The following is a 14,278-nucleotide window of genomic DNA, read 5'->3' as shown; positions in this document are numbered from 1 at the left end:
TTGGGCTTGAGCTGCTGGAGGCCCAGAGTATGGGGCTTTCTTTTTCCTGGGTGATGACAGGTTAAAAATATGGTTGAAATATCATTTAAATTAAAAAACTTTTTTTCCCTGTCTGGTGCCTACATTTGGTGATATGCTTAGTTAGGAAAACCTTCCTCATCTTCATGTGGTATAATTTCTTCTGTTGTCCCCTGATACTTTTATGATTTGGGTTTTTGAACACATAGGGGAAAGAGTCATGTGTGCAGGCTGTTTGCTCCTGCCCTGTACTGGTAAACAGACTGCTTAAGCAGCTTAACAGGAGGCTTCCCTTTGGGGGCAGGGTGGGACGAGCAAAAACCCCTCCTGCCTCAGGAAAGGGCTATTGCTTGATGGGTGTTTGAGTTCTCAAATCAGGAGATATTTCCTTAGGGTAGAGCATAAATTGTCATACAGATGGATGGGAGGAAGACATCCTGTCTACCTGAGGTCAGGAGGGTGAGTCTGTGATTCAGGGAGGAAAGTCCCTTCCTGCTTTAGACACCAGCCGGAAACTGGAGCAACTTGCTCTCCTGGGATTTCAAGCACTCGTTTATCAATGGAAAAGACTTGGGGGGCGAGGAGTGTTGAAGAGGGTGGTGTCTGGGGAGGTGAGGGGGTCCTCAGTGTAAACTAGGACCTTTTGGAATGAGCTTGGATGGAAGGATCAGGCAACTGGAGGGGAAGCTGGTGAATGTTTCTCATTAACGTAGACCTGTGTGACATCACTGTATGGGAAATCTGTGGCCCTCTCTGGGGCTGTGGAGCTGGCACCATGGGGTACACTTCCAGGTGCCTGCAGTTAGTTGCAGCGGGAGAGCAGCTCTGCCTGAGGGAGCAGCACGCACTCACTGCTGTCATCTGTTTAGAAGGGGGGACATGAACGTCATCACACACGTTGGGAGGTATTTTGGAATGCAGTCTTAGTGTACAGTTAGGCAGACTGTTCTCTTGATTTTTCTAACACAGACTTCGTGCTTCCTATGTGCCAGGTGCCTGAAGTAAACTCTGGTTATCCTCTAAGCAACCCCTTGGGGTGGGCACCATCACTTTTTCTGCAGTGAGAACACATGCACTGCAGGTGGTGCCTTACCCGGGATCACTGGCTGGAGGCAAGGAGCACACATTTCTAGCTTATGTCCAAGGACACACAGTTAGCCTTTTTTTTCTCCCCTTTATCCTACATGGATTCAGATTATAAGGACTAGGAGTTTGCCAATTTGGGTACAAGTAAGAGGTAAAGAAGAGCAAGCTGTGCCAAGGCTGAACCTGTCTTCACAAATGCCCTTTTCTGTGCTCCTTTCATCTCCTGGCTGCAGCCCCTTTAGAGTCCTCCTTTATGAAGAAAATACACTTTGCGGGGAAAAGGGGCTTGGAGGAGCAGAGTGCATCTCCCGAGACTGGCAATTGTCCAGTTTGGAATTTGAGTCCTTGACACTGTGATTCTGGAGCCTAGGTCCTTCTCTGTCTACTTCCTGCAGGTCCAGCTGCCCAGCACTTCCAGCTGCCCCAGAGGCCTTCTCTGTCACCCTGGCCTCTACCTCCTGACCTGTTCATTCAAGGGTTGGTTTTCCTTGTGCCTGCCACACGATTTCAATTATGCACCTCATAGCCATCAAAATGCAGGGTGATACCACTCCTTTTGTTACAAATAGTTATTTTGTACAATGCTCATAGCTGTCTGCTGCATACAAAGCTGGCATTGTCTGCTCTCAGGGTGGTCATAAGGACTATGGAATTGACAGACAGAAAGCCAGTAATTCCCACAGGTATGGTAGAAATGACCACAGGGTTTCTGTGAGGCAGAGTGCTGGGTTGGGAGCAAAGTTGGAGGGCCCAGCAAACAAGGCCCTTGAGCTGGGGAGGGAGTGGGGGACAGGGTGGTTTGGGCCACTTCCCACTCTCACCAGCAGCCTTGTATCTTGGGGAGTTGGTGGAGGGGATGGGGCCAGGAGACAGGCTGTTTGGAGGGATTGCCATCTGTGCTGTGAGAGATGGGGTGTGGATGTGAACTTTAGGGGATAGGAAAGCAGAGAGGGGGTTTCCAAGTTCCTGATTTAGACAGTTGGTGGGCATAGCACTAAGGTTATATAATTTGCAAAGTCTGGGGAATGTCACGGTTCTTGGGCCCTCACCCATGTACTTACAATTGCAGGACACAACTCGGGTTCAGGGTGCAATGACAGGGTTTATTAATAGTAGGGAAATTGGGGGAAAGTAAAAAGTCTCTAAGGCCACAATGGCCAGCTCTCCTACTCCAGATAGTGTCTGCAGTGTCCAGTAGTCCAAATGAAAAGCTGCTCCTGCAAGATGGCATTGTCTCCTTGACAAGAGCCTGGAGCTGGTGGCACACTAATAAGTAGTAGACCAGGATCCAACTCAGTGCCACTTATATGGAGGCTAAAGTGGGCCATACCAGATGCTATACTGAACAACAGCACCAGGAGGCAGTGCTGAGGAGCAGGTGCAGTAGACCTCTCTTAGAGGTGCCAGGAATAAGCCAATGGCAGACAGCTTAAAAGAGCAGTGCCAGGGGACCAGGCACCAATATACCCCTCTTTTAAAGATGGGGCACAGACTGATAGTACCAGTCAGAAGTTGATGTCATAGACTAGACTAGTGACAGGAGCAGCAGTCAGGCTGCAAATTAGAGAGATAATATGCGGAGGTCTCTCAAACCCTCTAAAAGCTTGACTTATATTCCCTTCAGGGAATCAGCCTTTCAGGCCTGATTGGTCGGTCCATTTATGATTCCAGCTCTGTTTACAAGGCTTGATTGGTCTCAGTTGAGCTCAAATCTGATTGGTCCATTTACAGTTCCTGAATGGTCTGAAAATCTTGAATGGCATTTATGGGAACTCGAACCTGATTGGTCCATTGGGAGCTTGACCCTAATTGGTCCATTTCAAAACCAATGCACTGTTAAAAACTGAAGCCCCACCATTGTGTCCGAACCCAACCTATGCTGAGGCTAGGCAGTCTGGTGTCAGTGTTGGGCCCTGAAGTGAAGTGGGGCATAGGTCCAAGTGGCCACAGTGCAGGTTGCTGTGACCTTCAGAGCCTGCTAGGCTGACCTGTGGACTGAGCTGGGATGGGGGTGGGGCGGGAGTGTGCTGTGTGCCTCTCTCCCTACATGTCGGTAGCTCTGGTTACTTTGGTGGTTAAACCTGCTGCTGAGAGGTAGGCCTCAGCAAAGCCAATCATGTCCTGCCACACCAGAGCTATGGTGGCTCCTGTTACAGTTGCAGGGTGTTTTCTTGGTATGTCACTTCTGGTTGCTCAGGCAGGGTCTGGGCAGATAAGATCCTCCTCTGACTCCCTGATGAGAGGTCTCACAGGGCCTGTGTGATGGATCTGGGTCTCCTTGGGAGGCTCCCATCTCAGCCAGGTACCTGGTGACCTGGAGGAAGCTAGACCAAGGAAACTTTTGGAGTCCCGGTGACAGCAGGGACCATGTACTCAGAGATGGTACCAGTCCTCTATCCATCTGCTGGAGGATTGGTCACACTCAGGCAGCAGCCACTAGACAGACCTTTTCTGTTACAGTGCTCACATACCTCCCTGGCAGCCTTGGGTTTGGCAGCCTTGGTATTGCAGCTGTAGCAGGACACCTATGTAGAGTGTATTCTTTTTGAGCTGACACTGTTTTTTGCTCCTCTCCCAGTTGGGCAGACCCTTGTCTTCCTGGCACAGACCTGTGGGCCTACCTGTGTGAGGGCAGAGCTCACTGTTGGCTCTTCTCAGTTGTTTCTTTGAGATTGTAACCTCTGCTTGCGTTTGGGGCTATTTCCTTGTATCACAGTTTATCTTAATATAGTGACATTCCCTGGAAGGAGTGTTTTCTGGAGACCTAAGGCGAAGAGTGGCCATTCAGGTCCAACTGACCAGGCAGGTGTTCTGCAGATGGCAGCAAAGCCCAACTTGGAGAGTCATTAAAAGAGACTTTTTGCTGAGCAGCCTACTTATGTGTTCCAGTATGTGATTGGATCCCCCAGATAGTCTCATGTGGTGGATGTGTTGGTCCCTGAGAGTAAAAGGAGGGACACTCATACCTTAGATTGGGTATGAATGCAGCGTGATGTGAAATTAGTGCCCAGATAATAGATGGGTGCTTCTGACAAAATGCTAAGATGGCTGGAAAGGAAAGAGGGGAGACCCTCACCTTTGGAGAGGGGTTGGGGGGATGTTGGTTATTAGAGAGAACAGGTATACTTTATTTTTTGCTTTCTAATTTATGGAGCATGATCTTCAGAAGAGAAACAGGAGCAAAACCACTTTTTAAAATGTGGTTTGCAGAACTGAGAACAGTGCTCAAGGGTATCTGTTTATTTTTCAGCCAACAAACATGCAGGACCTGTCTGGTTAGGCGCCACTCTGGGCAGCAGAAGGGCTGTGTGAGTCACTTAGAAACAGTATTGCCTCACAGAATCCTGGCTCCTGGCCAAGGAGCAGTTTCCCTTCTGGATTCTGCCCTGTAGCCCCTTGCATCGTTCACAGGCCGGAGCTGGACATTTATTCCAGTTCTATTTCATTTCGTAAAGATGTGTGTTCTAGGTTGTCAAGATGTTCCTGTTTCTGACCTCTGTTGTTGATGCTCCTCAGGTTAAGTCACTAACAGCGCCCACACTGTCCATGTTGTCTGTGATGTCTCTGATTAGGATGGAGCAGATCTGGCATCTGCTGTCACATTGGCCTTGGTTCACCAGGGAGCCCAGTGAAATTCCACCATCTCAAAACTATTGCACAAAGCTGGGGTGCAACAGTGATTTGTCTGTAGGCATGTAACAGGCATCTTTGCCACAGTCGGGGTGTACAGTGTTTGCTGATGCTATTGGAAATGGCCAGCCTGGAACTCGGGAAGACTACTTTTAGCTGGTTAGGAGTCTGGCTTAACTACTGTTATTGCTTATCTTGGGCATAGAGCCCATCCCGCTCTCAGAACTCTATGCAACCCCCTCTGCCTCTTTGTGGTTCCTGGTTCCACCTTCTACCCTTTTCCTCTCCATGCGCCCAGCCTCCAGGCTGGGTGGCCAGTGCCCTCCACCCATGTCCACAACTCTGGGTCACCTTATTGGTTGCTCCAAGGCTCTGGGCAAGTCTCTGTGTCAGGGTTTACTTCACAATCACTGTTGAAAGGTAGAAAGAACAACGGGTATGGTCCTGGGAGGCACAGGGGACAAATTCTTCTGCTCAGTTACTTCTCTCATTGGAAATGCTCAGTGGCTTAGATCATGCCGGGTGATGTCTCTCCAACTCCAGCTGTGGAGTTTGCTTCACCACAGTTGGTGTCTCTTGTAGGCTGCCTCGTGCCTATCTCGACTCTCTCGAGGCTCTGGTCACATTTCCCCTGGGGTGTATGTGTGCTGCACCCAAGCTTCCTTGCCATCAAGAATCTGTTGCTGTCTCCTCACCTGATAAAGACTTCTCAATGGATGGGTATAGGGACTTAGAATGCATATGTAGAATGTGCAGTGTATTAATTTTTAATTTATGTTGTTTAATTTTTCTCTATGTTAATACAGATTTGTACATCTCTTAGCATGGGATTTTTCTGAGGAATTACAGAATTGATTCTGCAGCTCCATGTACACATAGTCTGTCAGTACCCTGAGGTTTATCTGTTTGTGTCTAGAGTGGCCAGAAAGCTCTCTCGCACTAGCTGGCGTGGACTTGTTTAATTTGCTCAGAGACCTGACCTGCTTTTTCTTTTTTTTTTATCAGGAGGCCCATCCTATGGGAAGAAGATAGGCCATGGGCCAGGCCACCGGCCCCAGCCTGATGTGCCCCTTTCTTTAAAATAAATGCACCTGTGTTCTTATTTGTGCGTGTGTGTGCGCGTGCGCACGCGTGGAGCCATTCAAGGGTAGCTCACTCTTGCCCAGGTGCAGAGCCTTTCTCAGCAGAGCTTTGGCTTAATGAAACCTGTGAAAGGATCCTATTTCTTACCAATCAGGCATGATTGGTCCAGTTATGATTCCAGCTCATATGTGGGCAATTGTGTTTGGAAGATGTTTTCCACGTTTGTATAGTCTCTCTTTTCCTGATGTCCCCAACTAGAAATTAGGTCTTGTCTCCTTGGTCTCACTTGGAGAACCTGCATGTCCCACATAGGGAACCTTTGCCTTGGGAGGGACTGAGAAGTAACTTGATTGGCCCCTTTTTGTAGCAGAAACAGGAGCCAGTTTCCTCTGCTGTTATTACCAGAGTTGAGTGGGGAGCCAGGCAACTCAGGGGCAGGTGGCCACTCAGCTATCTGATGTGCACCTGATTTTGTGCTGGTTGTGAATGATCCCTTGGCCTACTTCTCTGCCTCTTTGAACTGAGGTTGGCTGTTTTGCTTTATGGTGATACATTTCTGGTTCTTTCCTTCTTATGGCCCTGCCTTCTTGCTTTCTTGCTAGGCTGCTTTTTGTTGCTTTGCTGAGTGCCCCTCCATCATGCTCCTTGACCTTGCAGGTTGATGTGCCAGGGAGCATCACCCCGACCACCCAGGGGCAGTACTGTGCAGGGCCTGCTGACCAGGAACCCTGCAAGAATGGACTCTTTAATATGTCAACATTTCTTCTTTTGTGTTTTAGCGAGGATGCCATGAGAAAAGCTGGCGTGGCCCACAGTAAATCTAGCAAGGATATGGAGAGCCATGTGTTCCTGAAGGCCAAGACTCGGGTAAGGCTTTGATGGGCAGGCCCCTGACAGAGAGGCCAGGGAAGGGGAAGGGTGTCATGAAGACTCTGGAAATCCTCCTGGAGATTGGGGACAATGCTCATTGATTGTTCACTGTCAGCTTTGCCTGTAGCACTCTGTGGGTTTTCCTGTGTGTCCATGGGTCAGACATAAGGGGGGTACCCAGGATTAGGCCCAGCCTCCAGCCCTAGACCTCACTGCTGACACCCTCCATTCATTGTCTGCACCCACGAGTCCTGTAGAGTGTCCATTTAGGCGCCAACAGCTCCTATGGAAGGGACCAGTTCTGGATAAAAATGGACTCTGTCCTTACCCTAAACACTCCCAAGGAGTCCTCCACCTAAATCCCACAGAGCATGTGGGTCTAGAAAATTTTTTGTCCCTTTTTGTTTAGTGATGAAAGTGATGTTCCTGCAGGTTGAAGACCTAGAGCAAAGAATTGCCTAGGCATAGGAAACGTCACCGGTGAAGTGTGACCTCTTGTCCAGGGCCAGGTACCATGGGCTTCTTCTGACCATCTCTTTTCATCTGTTTACTTTCCCTGGGGCAGAGCTATTTCAGTGGAAATGAAGCAGACAAGAGGCATAAAGGAACCAAGTGACTTATCTAAGGTTATCTAGCTCATGCAGGGTGGGACTAATGCCCAGGACTTTGTTCTGTGGCATACTTGCCCTGTCCCCTTGTGCAGATCTGACCCTCATCATCATTGGTCTGCCTAAGCACTGTTGGAGCTCTCAAACACCCTTGTGTGTCATGAAATTAAAGCAGATTCTATTTATGCTCTCAGTTGGGTACTGGTTTGGATAAACCAACTGTCAAGGCATGTAGAGATCGATTGGGTGTTTAGATGAGGTATATGTTGTTTGAAATGGAAAGGTAGAGATCACTCACTGGACAGAGGCTCTGAAACAGAAACTCGGTATGGACTGGCTGTAGACGTCAGAGCACACTAGAGTGTGTTTCTGAGTGCATGTAAATGCAAGGAAGAACTCCAAGAGCATTCAGACTGAGGTAGAGCAGACACGGCTCTGTCCCATGGTATATATGATTACCCTCCTCTTTTAACAGTTTTATTGAGATCTAATTAATATACTATTTAAGCCACCCACTCATGTGGTAGAATTCAGTGGTTGTTAGAATGTTCACAGTTGAATAGTCACTACCACAGTCTAGTTTTAGGATAGAAATTCTGTACCCATTAGCCCTTTTTCCCTCAACCCTCAGCCCTGGGCAACCACACATCTGCTTTCTGTTGCTGTGGATTTGCCCTTTTTGAACTTTTCATATAAATGCAGGCTGGCTTCTTTCACTTCTCATAATATTTTCAAGGTTCTTTCATGAACTATGTCATAGCATATACTTTATTCTTTTTATTGCCCAATGGCATTCTTTTTATGGGTATACTGCATTTTGTTTATCCATTCATCAGTTCATGGACATTTGGATTGTTTTCACTTTTGCCTATTATGAATAACGCTGTTAGAAACACTTTGTTTTGTGAGCTTTCCTGTGGATATACATTTTCATAGCTCTTAGATATTACCTAGGAGTGGAATTGCTGGATCATATGGTAACTCTGTTTAACCTTTTGAGGAACCACCAGGCTGTTTTCCAAAGTACTACACCATTTTACATTCCCATCAAAAGGGTATGAGGTTTCAGTTTCTCCACTCCTCATTCACACTTGTTATTGTTTGTCTTTTTTATTACTGTGATCAGAATGTGTATGAAGTATTTATCTCAGTGTGGTTTTGATTTGCATTTCCTTGTTGATCATTGATATTGAGGGTAGGGTGTGTGCACGTACTGTCAGCCGCTTCTCTTCCTGCCTCCCATCTGTCAAAGCAAAAGAGGCCTAAACTCCTACTTTAATTCCTTAATACCCATTTCCTACACCTTAATTTCTTTATTCTCTGCTTTTTCTTTTGAGGAAGCAAAAATAACTGCCAGGGGGAGGTAGATCATGATAATGTCAACTCCAAACACTAGAACCAGCCTTTGGAAAGTTCATCAAGATTTGGCATCTATAGGATGGAGAACACATTCAAGGGTCATGGGACATTTGTGTTAGCACCTGTGGAAATGCGTGCATTGTTTACGTTACTTGGTCATTTGTAAATTAAGTTTGTATGTTAAACATGTAACTCTTTTGTACTTAAAGCCTTATGCAAAAGTAGCACATGTCTCATTGACAGTGTAAAAGTTACTAATGCAGAACTGAATTCTGACTGGGGAACCAAGGTGAAACTCAGGAACCAGGGAGATTGAGAGCATCAGAATGAAGAGCATGTCCTAGGAACTAGGGCCAGCAGGGGAAGAAGAGGATGCCTATGTGCCTCTGATGAAAGGAGACTTTCCTACCTTTAGGCTTTTTTTTTTTTTTTTAATAGAGGCATGTTTTATTTATTTATTTGTTTGTTTGTTTTGTTTATACATGCACTGGGTACAGTCAGAAGCGCGGCAGGGTGAGAGAATTCACCAGAGCCAGAGCGGGGAGCAGAGCAGGCCGAAGGACTGAGGTACACTGCTGAGGGGAGCAGCGGGCGGCAGGAGAGGTCTGCGTGCCATGTGGGACCCTCCTCCGGTGGCCGGGGAGCAGCTGGGGATGGAACCGGTGCCGTAGAGGCCGCGGGCAGCTTCGCAACCCAGCGCTCAACCGCTGCGCCACCTGCGAGGTCCTTTTTTTTTTCTTAAGATTTTATTTGTGTATAGAAGAACTGGGGTGCAGACCAGAGGTGCACCCCAGTGGGGTGAGTGGATTCACCAGAGACAGAGTGGGGAGCAGAACAGGCAGATTTACTGAAATGCACTGCTAAGGGGAGCAGCAGGCAAAACAGGAGAGGTCTGCTGCGCCATGTGGGTTAGCTCCCTGGCTGGGATTGAACTCAGGTCAGGGATCAAACTCAGGTCATCATGGTAATAGTGCTGAGACTTAACCCCTAGGTCACCAGGGAGGCACCCTACCTTTAGACTTTTTAAGGTACCTTGCAAGCCAAGGCCTTTGATTGAATCTGAGTATAGATTCTGCTATCCATTTCATTAAGGACAGTTATTTGAGTGCCCAAGAATTTAGTCATTAGAAGCACTCTAGCTGAGATCTACTAGGAAGGCCCAGATATAACTAGTTCATGACCAAAGTCTGGTAGGCAGTGCTCCTTTGCTCTGTTGTCTAGAGGCATGACAGTCAGGATCCCTGCTCCCTTAATAAATGTATTTGTTTGGAAGCCTAATTGTGAATTCTGATTGATTGATTGATTGATTGATTGGTTTTCATTAGCATGTATTGAGGCACTGAGAGAAGTACATTATACTTTGTTTAATCATTGTGACTATTTTCTCCAGTTTACCTGTGAAGAAACTGAGGTGTAGGGCAAGTCATTGGTAGCATGGATAGCTTGTTTGCTTGCTTTCTGTCTTATTATCTTTATTTATTTATGCATACAGGAATTAGGTTGGAGGCCAGAGGTGTGGGGGGGGGTGAGAGGATTCACCAGAGACAGAGTGGGGAGTAGAACAGGCGGATGTACTGAAATACGCTGCTGAGTGAGCAGTGGGCGAGATAGGAGAGGTTTGCTGTGCCATGTGGATTAGCTCCCTGACGGGGGATCAAACTTGTGCTGCAGTGGCTGGCGATAGCTTGATGGCATAGGGTTTACCCTGCACCACCAAGGAGGACCTATTATTATTTTTGTAAAGCTGCATAAGGGGGCCACTGGCATTTGTTTTTTAATTAATTTTTTGGTATGTCTAAAATATTTTATAATGTGTAAAGATAAAAATTTTTAAATATGTAAATCATAGTGTAATACTTATCAAAGGTCTCATGTTGCTGAGGACCCTGGCTCTAGAGCACCTGTTCTGGAATTTTTTGATATATTTGATTTTCAATATATTCTTCAATGTGTTAGGAAAATTTTCATGACTTTGTAAATAAACTGATTCTAAAGAAATTTGAAAGACCCAGAATAGCCAAAACAGTCTTGGAAAAGAACAAAGTGGAAGACTCACACTTCTAAATTTTAAAATGTACTACAAATCTATGCTAACCCAGGCCTTGCTGTAACACCATAAACATATAAGTCAGTGGGGTAGAATTGAGAGAATAGAAATTAACCCTCAAAATTACTATTAATTGTTTTTTGTGTTGTTGTTTTTTTTAAATATAGGTGCCAAAAGATTTCAATGGGGAAGAATAGTCTTTTCAACTAATTATGCTTGGACAACGGCATTTCTGTGTGTAAATAGTGAGGTTGGAGGCCATCTTTACATCATATACAAAAATTAACTCAACATACATAAAAGACCTGAATTTAAAAACTGAAACTGTAAAACTCTTAGAAGAAATAAGGTGTAAATCTCTGACCTTGGACTAGACACTGGTTTCTGATATGTGATTATCAAAAGGATAGGCAACAAAAGAAAACAGATTAATTTGACTTTGTAAGGATACCATCAAGAGAGTGGAAATACAACCCATGAGGGCCTCCCCGGTGGCGCATCGGGTTGAGCGCAGCACTTTGAAACTGTCTGCAGCCTCTGCAGCACAGGTTCAATTCCTGGCCAGCCAGGAAGCTACCCACATGGCGAGGCAGTCCTTTCCTGTTGCGCCCACTGCTCCCCTCAGCAGTGTTTTTGGTCGTCTGCCTGTTCTGCTCCCCACTCTATCTCTGGTGAATTCTCTCACCCTCCCATGCCTCTGGCCTATACCCCAGTTCTTGTATAAATAAAAATAAAATTAAAAAAAAAAAAAAAGAAAAGAAATATAGCCCATGAAATGGGAAGAATATATTTGCAAATCTTATGAGCGTTTAATATCCTCAATATGTAAAGAATTCCTACAACTCAATAATAGCAAGAAAAATTGGAAAATGGGCAAAGGACTTGAATAGACATTTCTCCAAAGAAGATATACAAATGACCAAAAAAATACATGAGAAGATGTTCAGCCTCACTAGTCATTAGAGAAATACAAGTGAAAACTGCAATGAGATACCATTTCATACTTTTGATGCCTATAATTAAAAAAAAATGTTGGTGAAAATGTGGAGAAGTTAGAACCTCTTTGTTGGAAGGAATGTAAAATGGTATAGCATATGAAATTTAACATAGAGTCACCATACAACCATGGGTCCACAGAAACTAGCACACAGATGTTCATAGCATCATTCATGGCATCATAGCCAACACAAATGTCTGTCAGCTGAATTACACTTAAAACAGAATGTAGTGTAACCATATGGTAGGATATTATTTGGCCATAAAAAGGAATAAAATTCAGGTACATGTTGCAATATAGATTAACCTTGAAAACATACTAAGTGAAAGAAAATAGTCACAAAGGGCCATATGTTGTATGATTGCATTTGTATAAAATGCCTAAAGTGGGCAGCTCTGGAGAAAGTTCTCTATTAATTTCCTGCAGTTGCTATAACTTAGTTAGAACTTCAAGGCTCCCCTTAGGGCCCAAGCCTCGGCCATCGTGGTCATCTTCCCTTTTCTTGAAGAGTAGAGCAGCACATGTATGCTGCTGAGTGGTTTTATTAATCTGGTTCCTACCTAAAGAATTTTGAGAATCCAGGGGCCCCCCCTGGTGGTGCAAGGTTGAGCGCTGGGCTGCCAAGCTGCCTGCAGCCTCTGCAGCGTAGGTTTGATCCCCAGCTGCTGGCAAGGGTCCCTCTCCTGCCGTGCCCGCTGCTCCCCTCAGCAGTGTATTTCGTCAGTCTACCTGTTCTGCTCCCTGCTCTGGCTCTGGTGAATCCTCTCACCCTCCTGCGCTTCTGACTGTACCCAATGCTTGTATAAATAAATAAAAATAAAAATCTTTTTTTTAAAAAATGAGTTTTTTAAAAAAAAAAAATACTTTGAGAGTCCAACACTCTTCTTTGATTTCATCTGGTTTCTATCCTTCTCAGTTCAAGCTGGCAAGAATACTGCCAGCTTGAACTGAGAAGGATAGAAACCAGATGAAATCAAAGAAGAGTGTTGGACTCTCAAAGTATTTTTTTGGATGGGTATGTGACAGGATTTTTACCATTAGATAAGAGATTTCTCCACAGATCTTTCCTGAATAATTTCATCGCCATTCATGGTATCTGTGAAATGATTGAGGGGGTTCATGAGTCACATGTCTAATCTGTATAGTGCTAGCAAAATTTTGTCTAGCCAGACCTTTGTCCATCTCGCCAGAGCATACTTTCCCAACAGTGTATTTCTTAGTTTTGGTAAGCTTGGTTTTTTGTTTTTATTTTTGTTTCTTAGTCTAATTAGCCTGAGAATCTCCTAAACTATCAAGTTTAGGTTCTTGTTTTGCTTATCAGTTTTTCACTCCATTTATCCTTTTTTTCTTATATTTTACTCTGAGCAGCAAGAAGAAACCAGGCTAGACCCCAGTACATTGTTTGGAAGCCAGCTCATCCAAATATCCAGTTTCAGTGCTTACAAGTTCTGTGGGATATAATTTCACACAACTGTAGGATACAACTCTGTTAAAGTTTCTGTCACTGTATAACAATGATCCTCTTTGCTCATTTCTAATTTTTCCTTATTTCCTCAGAACCTTTACTGGAAGCATCTTTGATGTCCATATTTCTGATATTGCTGAAACCAGTATTCTGATGGTGTGTGTGGGTGTGTATGTATGTGTGCTTTAAGATGATTCAAATTTTCTCTACTAGTTCAGTTCTTTTGAGTCCTTAGTGGCAGAATCTAACATTCATGTTTCTTTCAACATCATTCACCATTGTTTAACTCGCTCCTGCCTGTCCCTTATTTCTCATGAACTGGGCATTAGGCATATTTGGTCTGGAATTTGGAGAGTGACAGCCTGGCTCTTCTCTTGAAAAGCTCCCCATCTGGGCCTCCCATGGTGGCGCAGCAGTTGAGCACTGGGCTGCTAAGCTGCCCGCAGCCTCTGCAGTGCCGGTTTGATCCCCGGCCGCCGGCGAGGGTCCCACATGGCGCGCAGACCTCTTCTGCTGCGCCTGCTGCTCCCCTCAGCAGTGTATTTCATCAGTCTGCCTGTTCTGTTCCCCGCTCGGCTCTGGTGAATTCTCTCACCTTCCCGCGCTTCTGACTGTACCCAGTACTTGTATAAATAAATAAATAAATAAATAAAAAAAGCTCCCCATCTACTTCTCACCAATTGGTTCCATCATTTAACTGATTGCACAGTGATATATTTTTTTAAAGATTATTTATGCATGTAAGAACTGGGGTATAGGCCAGAGGTGTGGGAGGTGAGTGGATTCACCAGAGACAGTGGGGAACAGAACAGGCAGATTGACTGAAGTACACTGCTGAGAGGAGCAGCGGGTGAGTCAGGAGAGGTCTGCTGTGCCATGTGGGTAGCTCCCTGGCTGGCTGGGGATTGAACTTGTGCTGCTGAGGCTACGGATAGCTTCACAGCACTATGCTTAACTCTTTGCGCCACCAGGGAGGCCCCGCACAGTGGTAATTGTTCTTAATTCTGTCTTCCTTTTTGTTTGTTTGTTTGTTTATTTACTTATTTATACAAGCACTGGGCACAGTCAGAAGCGTGGAAGGGTGAGAGAATTCACCAGAGCCAGAGCTGGGAGCA

At 45.4% G+C, this 14,278-nt stretch overlaps 1 protein-coding gene across 7 annotated transcripts in view; it reads left to right on the top strand.

The window, feature by feature from the left end:
• Positions 1-14,278, top strand: part of MED15 (mediator complex subunit 15) — a 78,113-nt gene that overhangs the window by 22,522 nt on the left and 41,313 nt on the right. For all 7 annotated transcript variants that reach the window (XM_054690626.1, XM_054690623.1, XM_054690627.1 and 4 more), the window contains one exon: positions 6,597-6,684. In XM_054690626.1, the coding sequence (XP_054546601.1) occupies positions 6,597-6,684 (88 nt within the window). Of the gene's footprint in view, positions 1-6,596; positions 6,685-14,278 lie in introns of those variants that run through there.

Source organism: Talpa occidentalis, unplaced genomic scaffold (assembly GCF_014898055.3).
Source record: "Talpa occidentalis isolate TD23 unplaced genomic scaffold, MPIMG_talOcc4v2.1 talOcc4.8, whole genome shotgun sequence".
NCBI classification, from domain to species: Eukaryota; Metazoa; Chordata; class Mammalia; order Eulipotyphla; family Talpidae; genus Talpa; species Talpa occidentalis.
The sequence above is the reverse complement of the archived record's forward strand: the minus strand, read 5'-3'. Positions and strand labels throughout refer to the sequence as shown.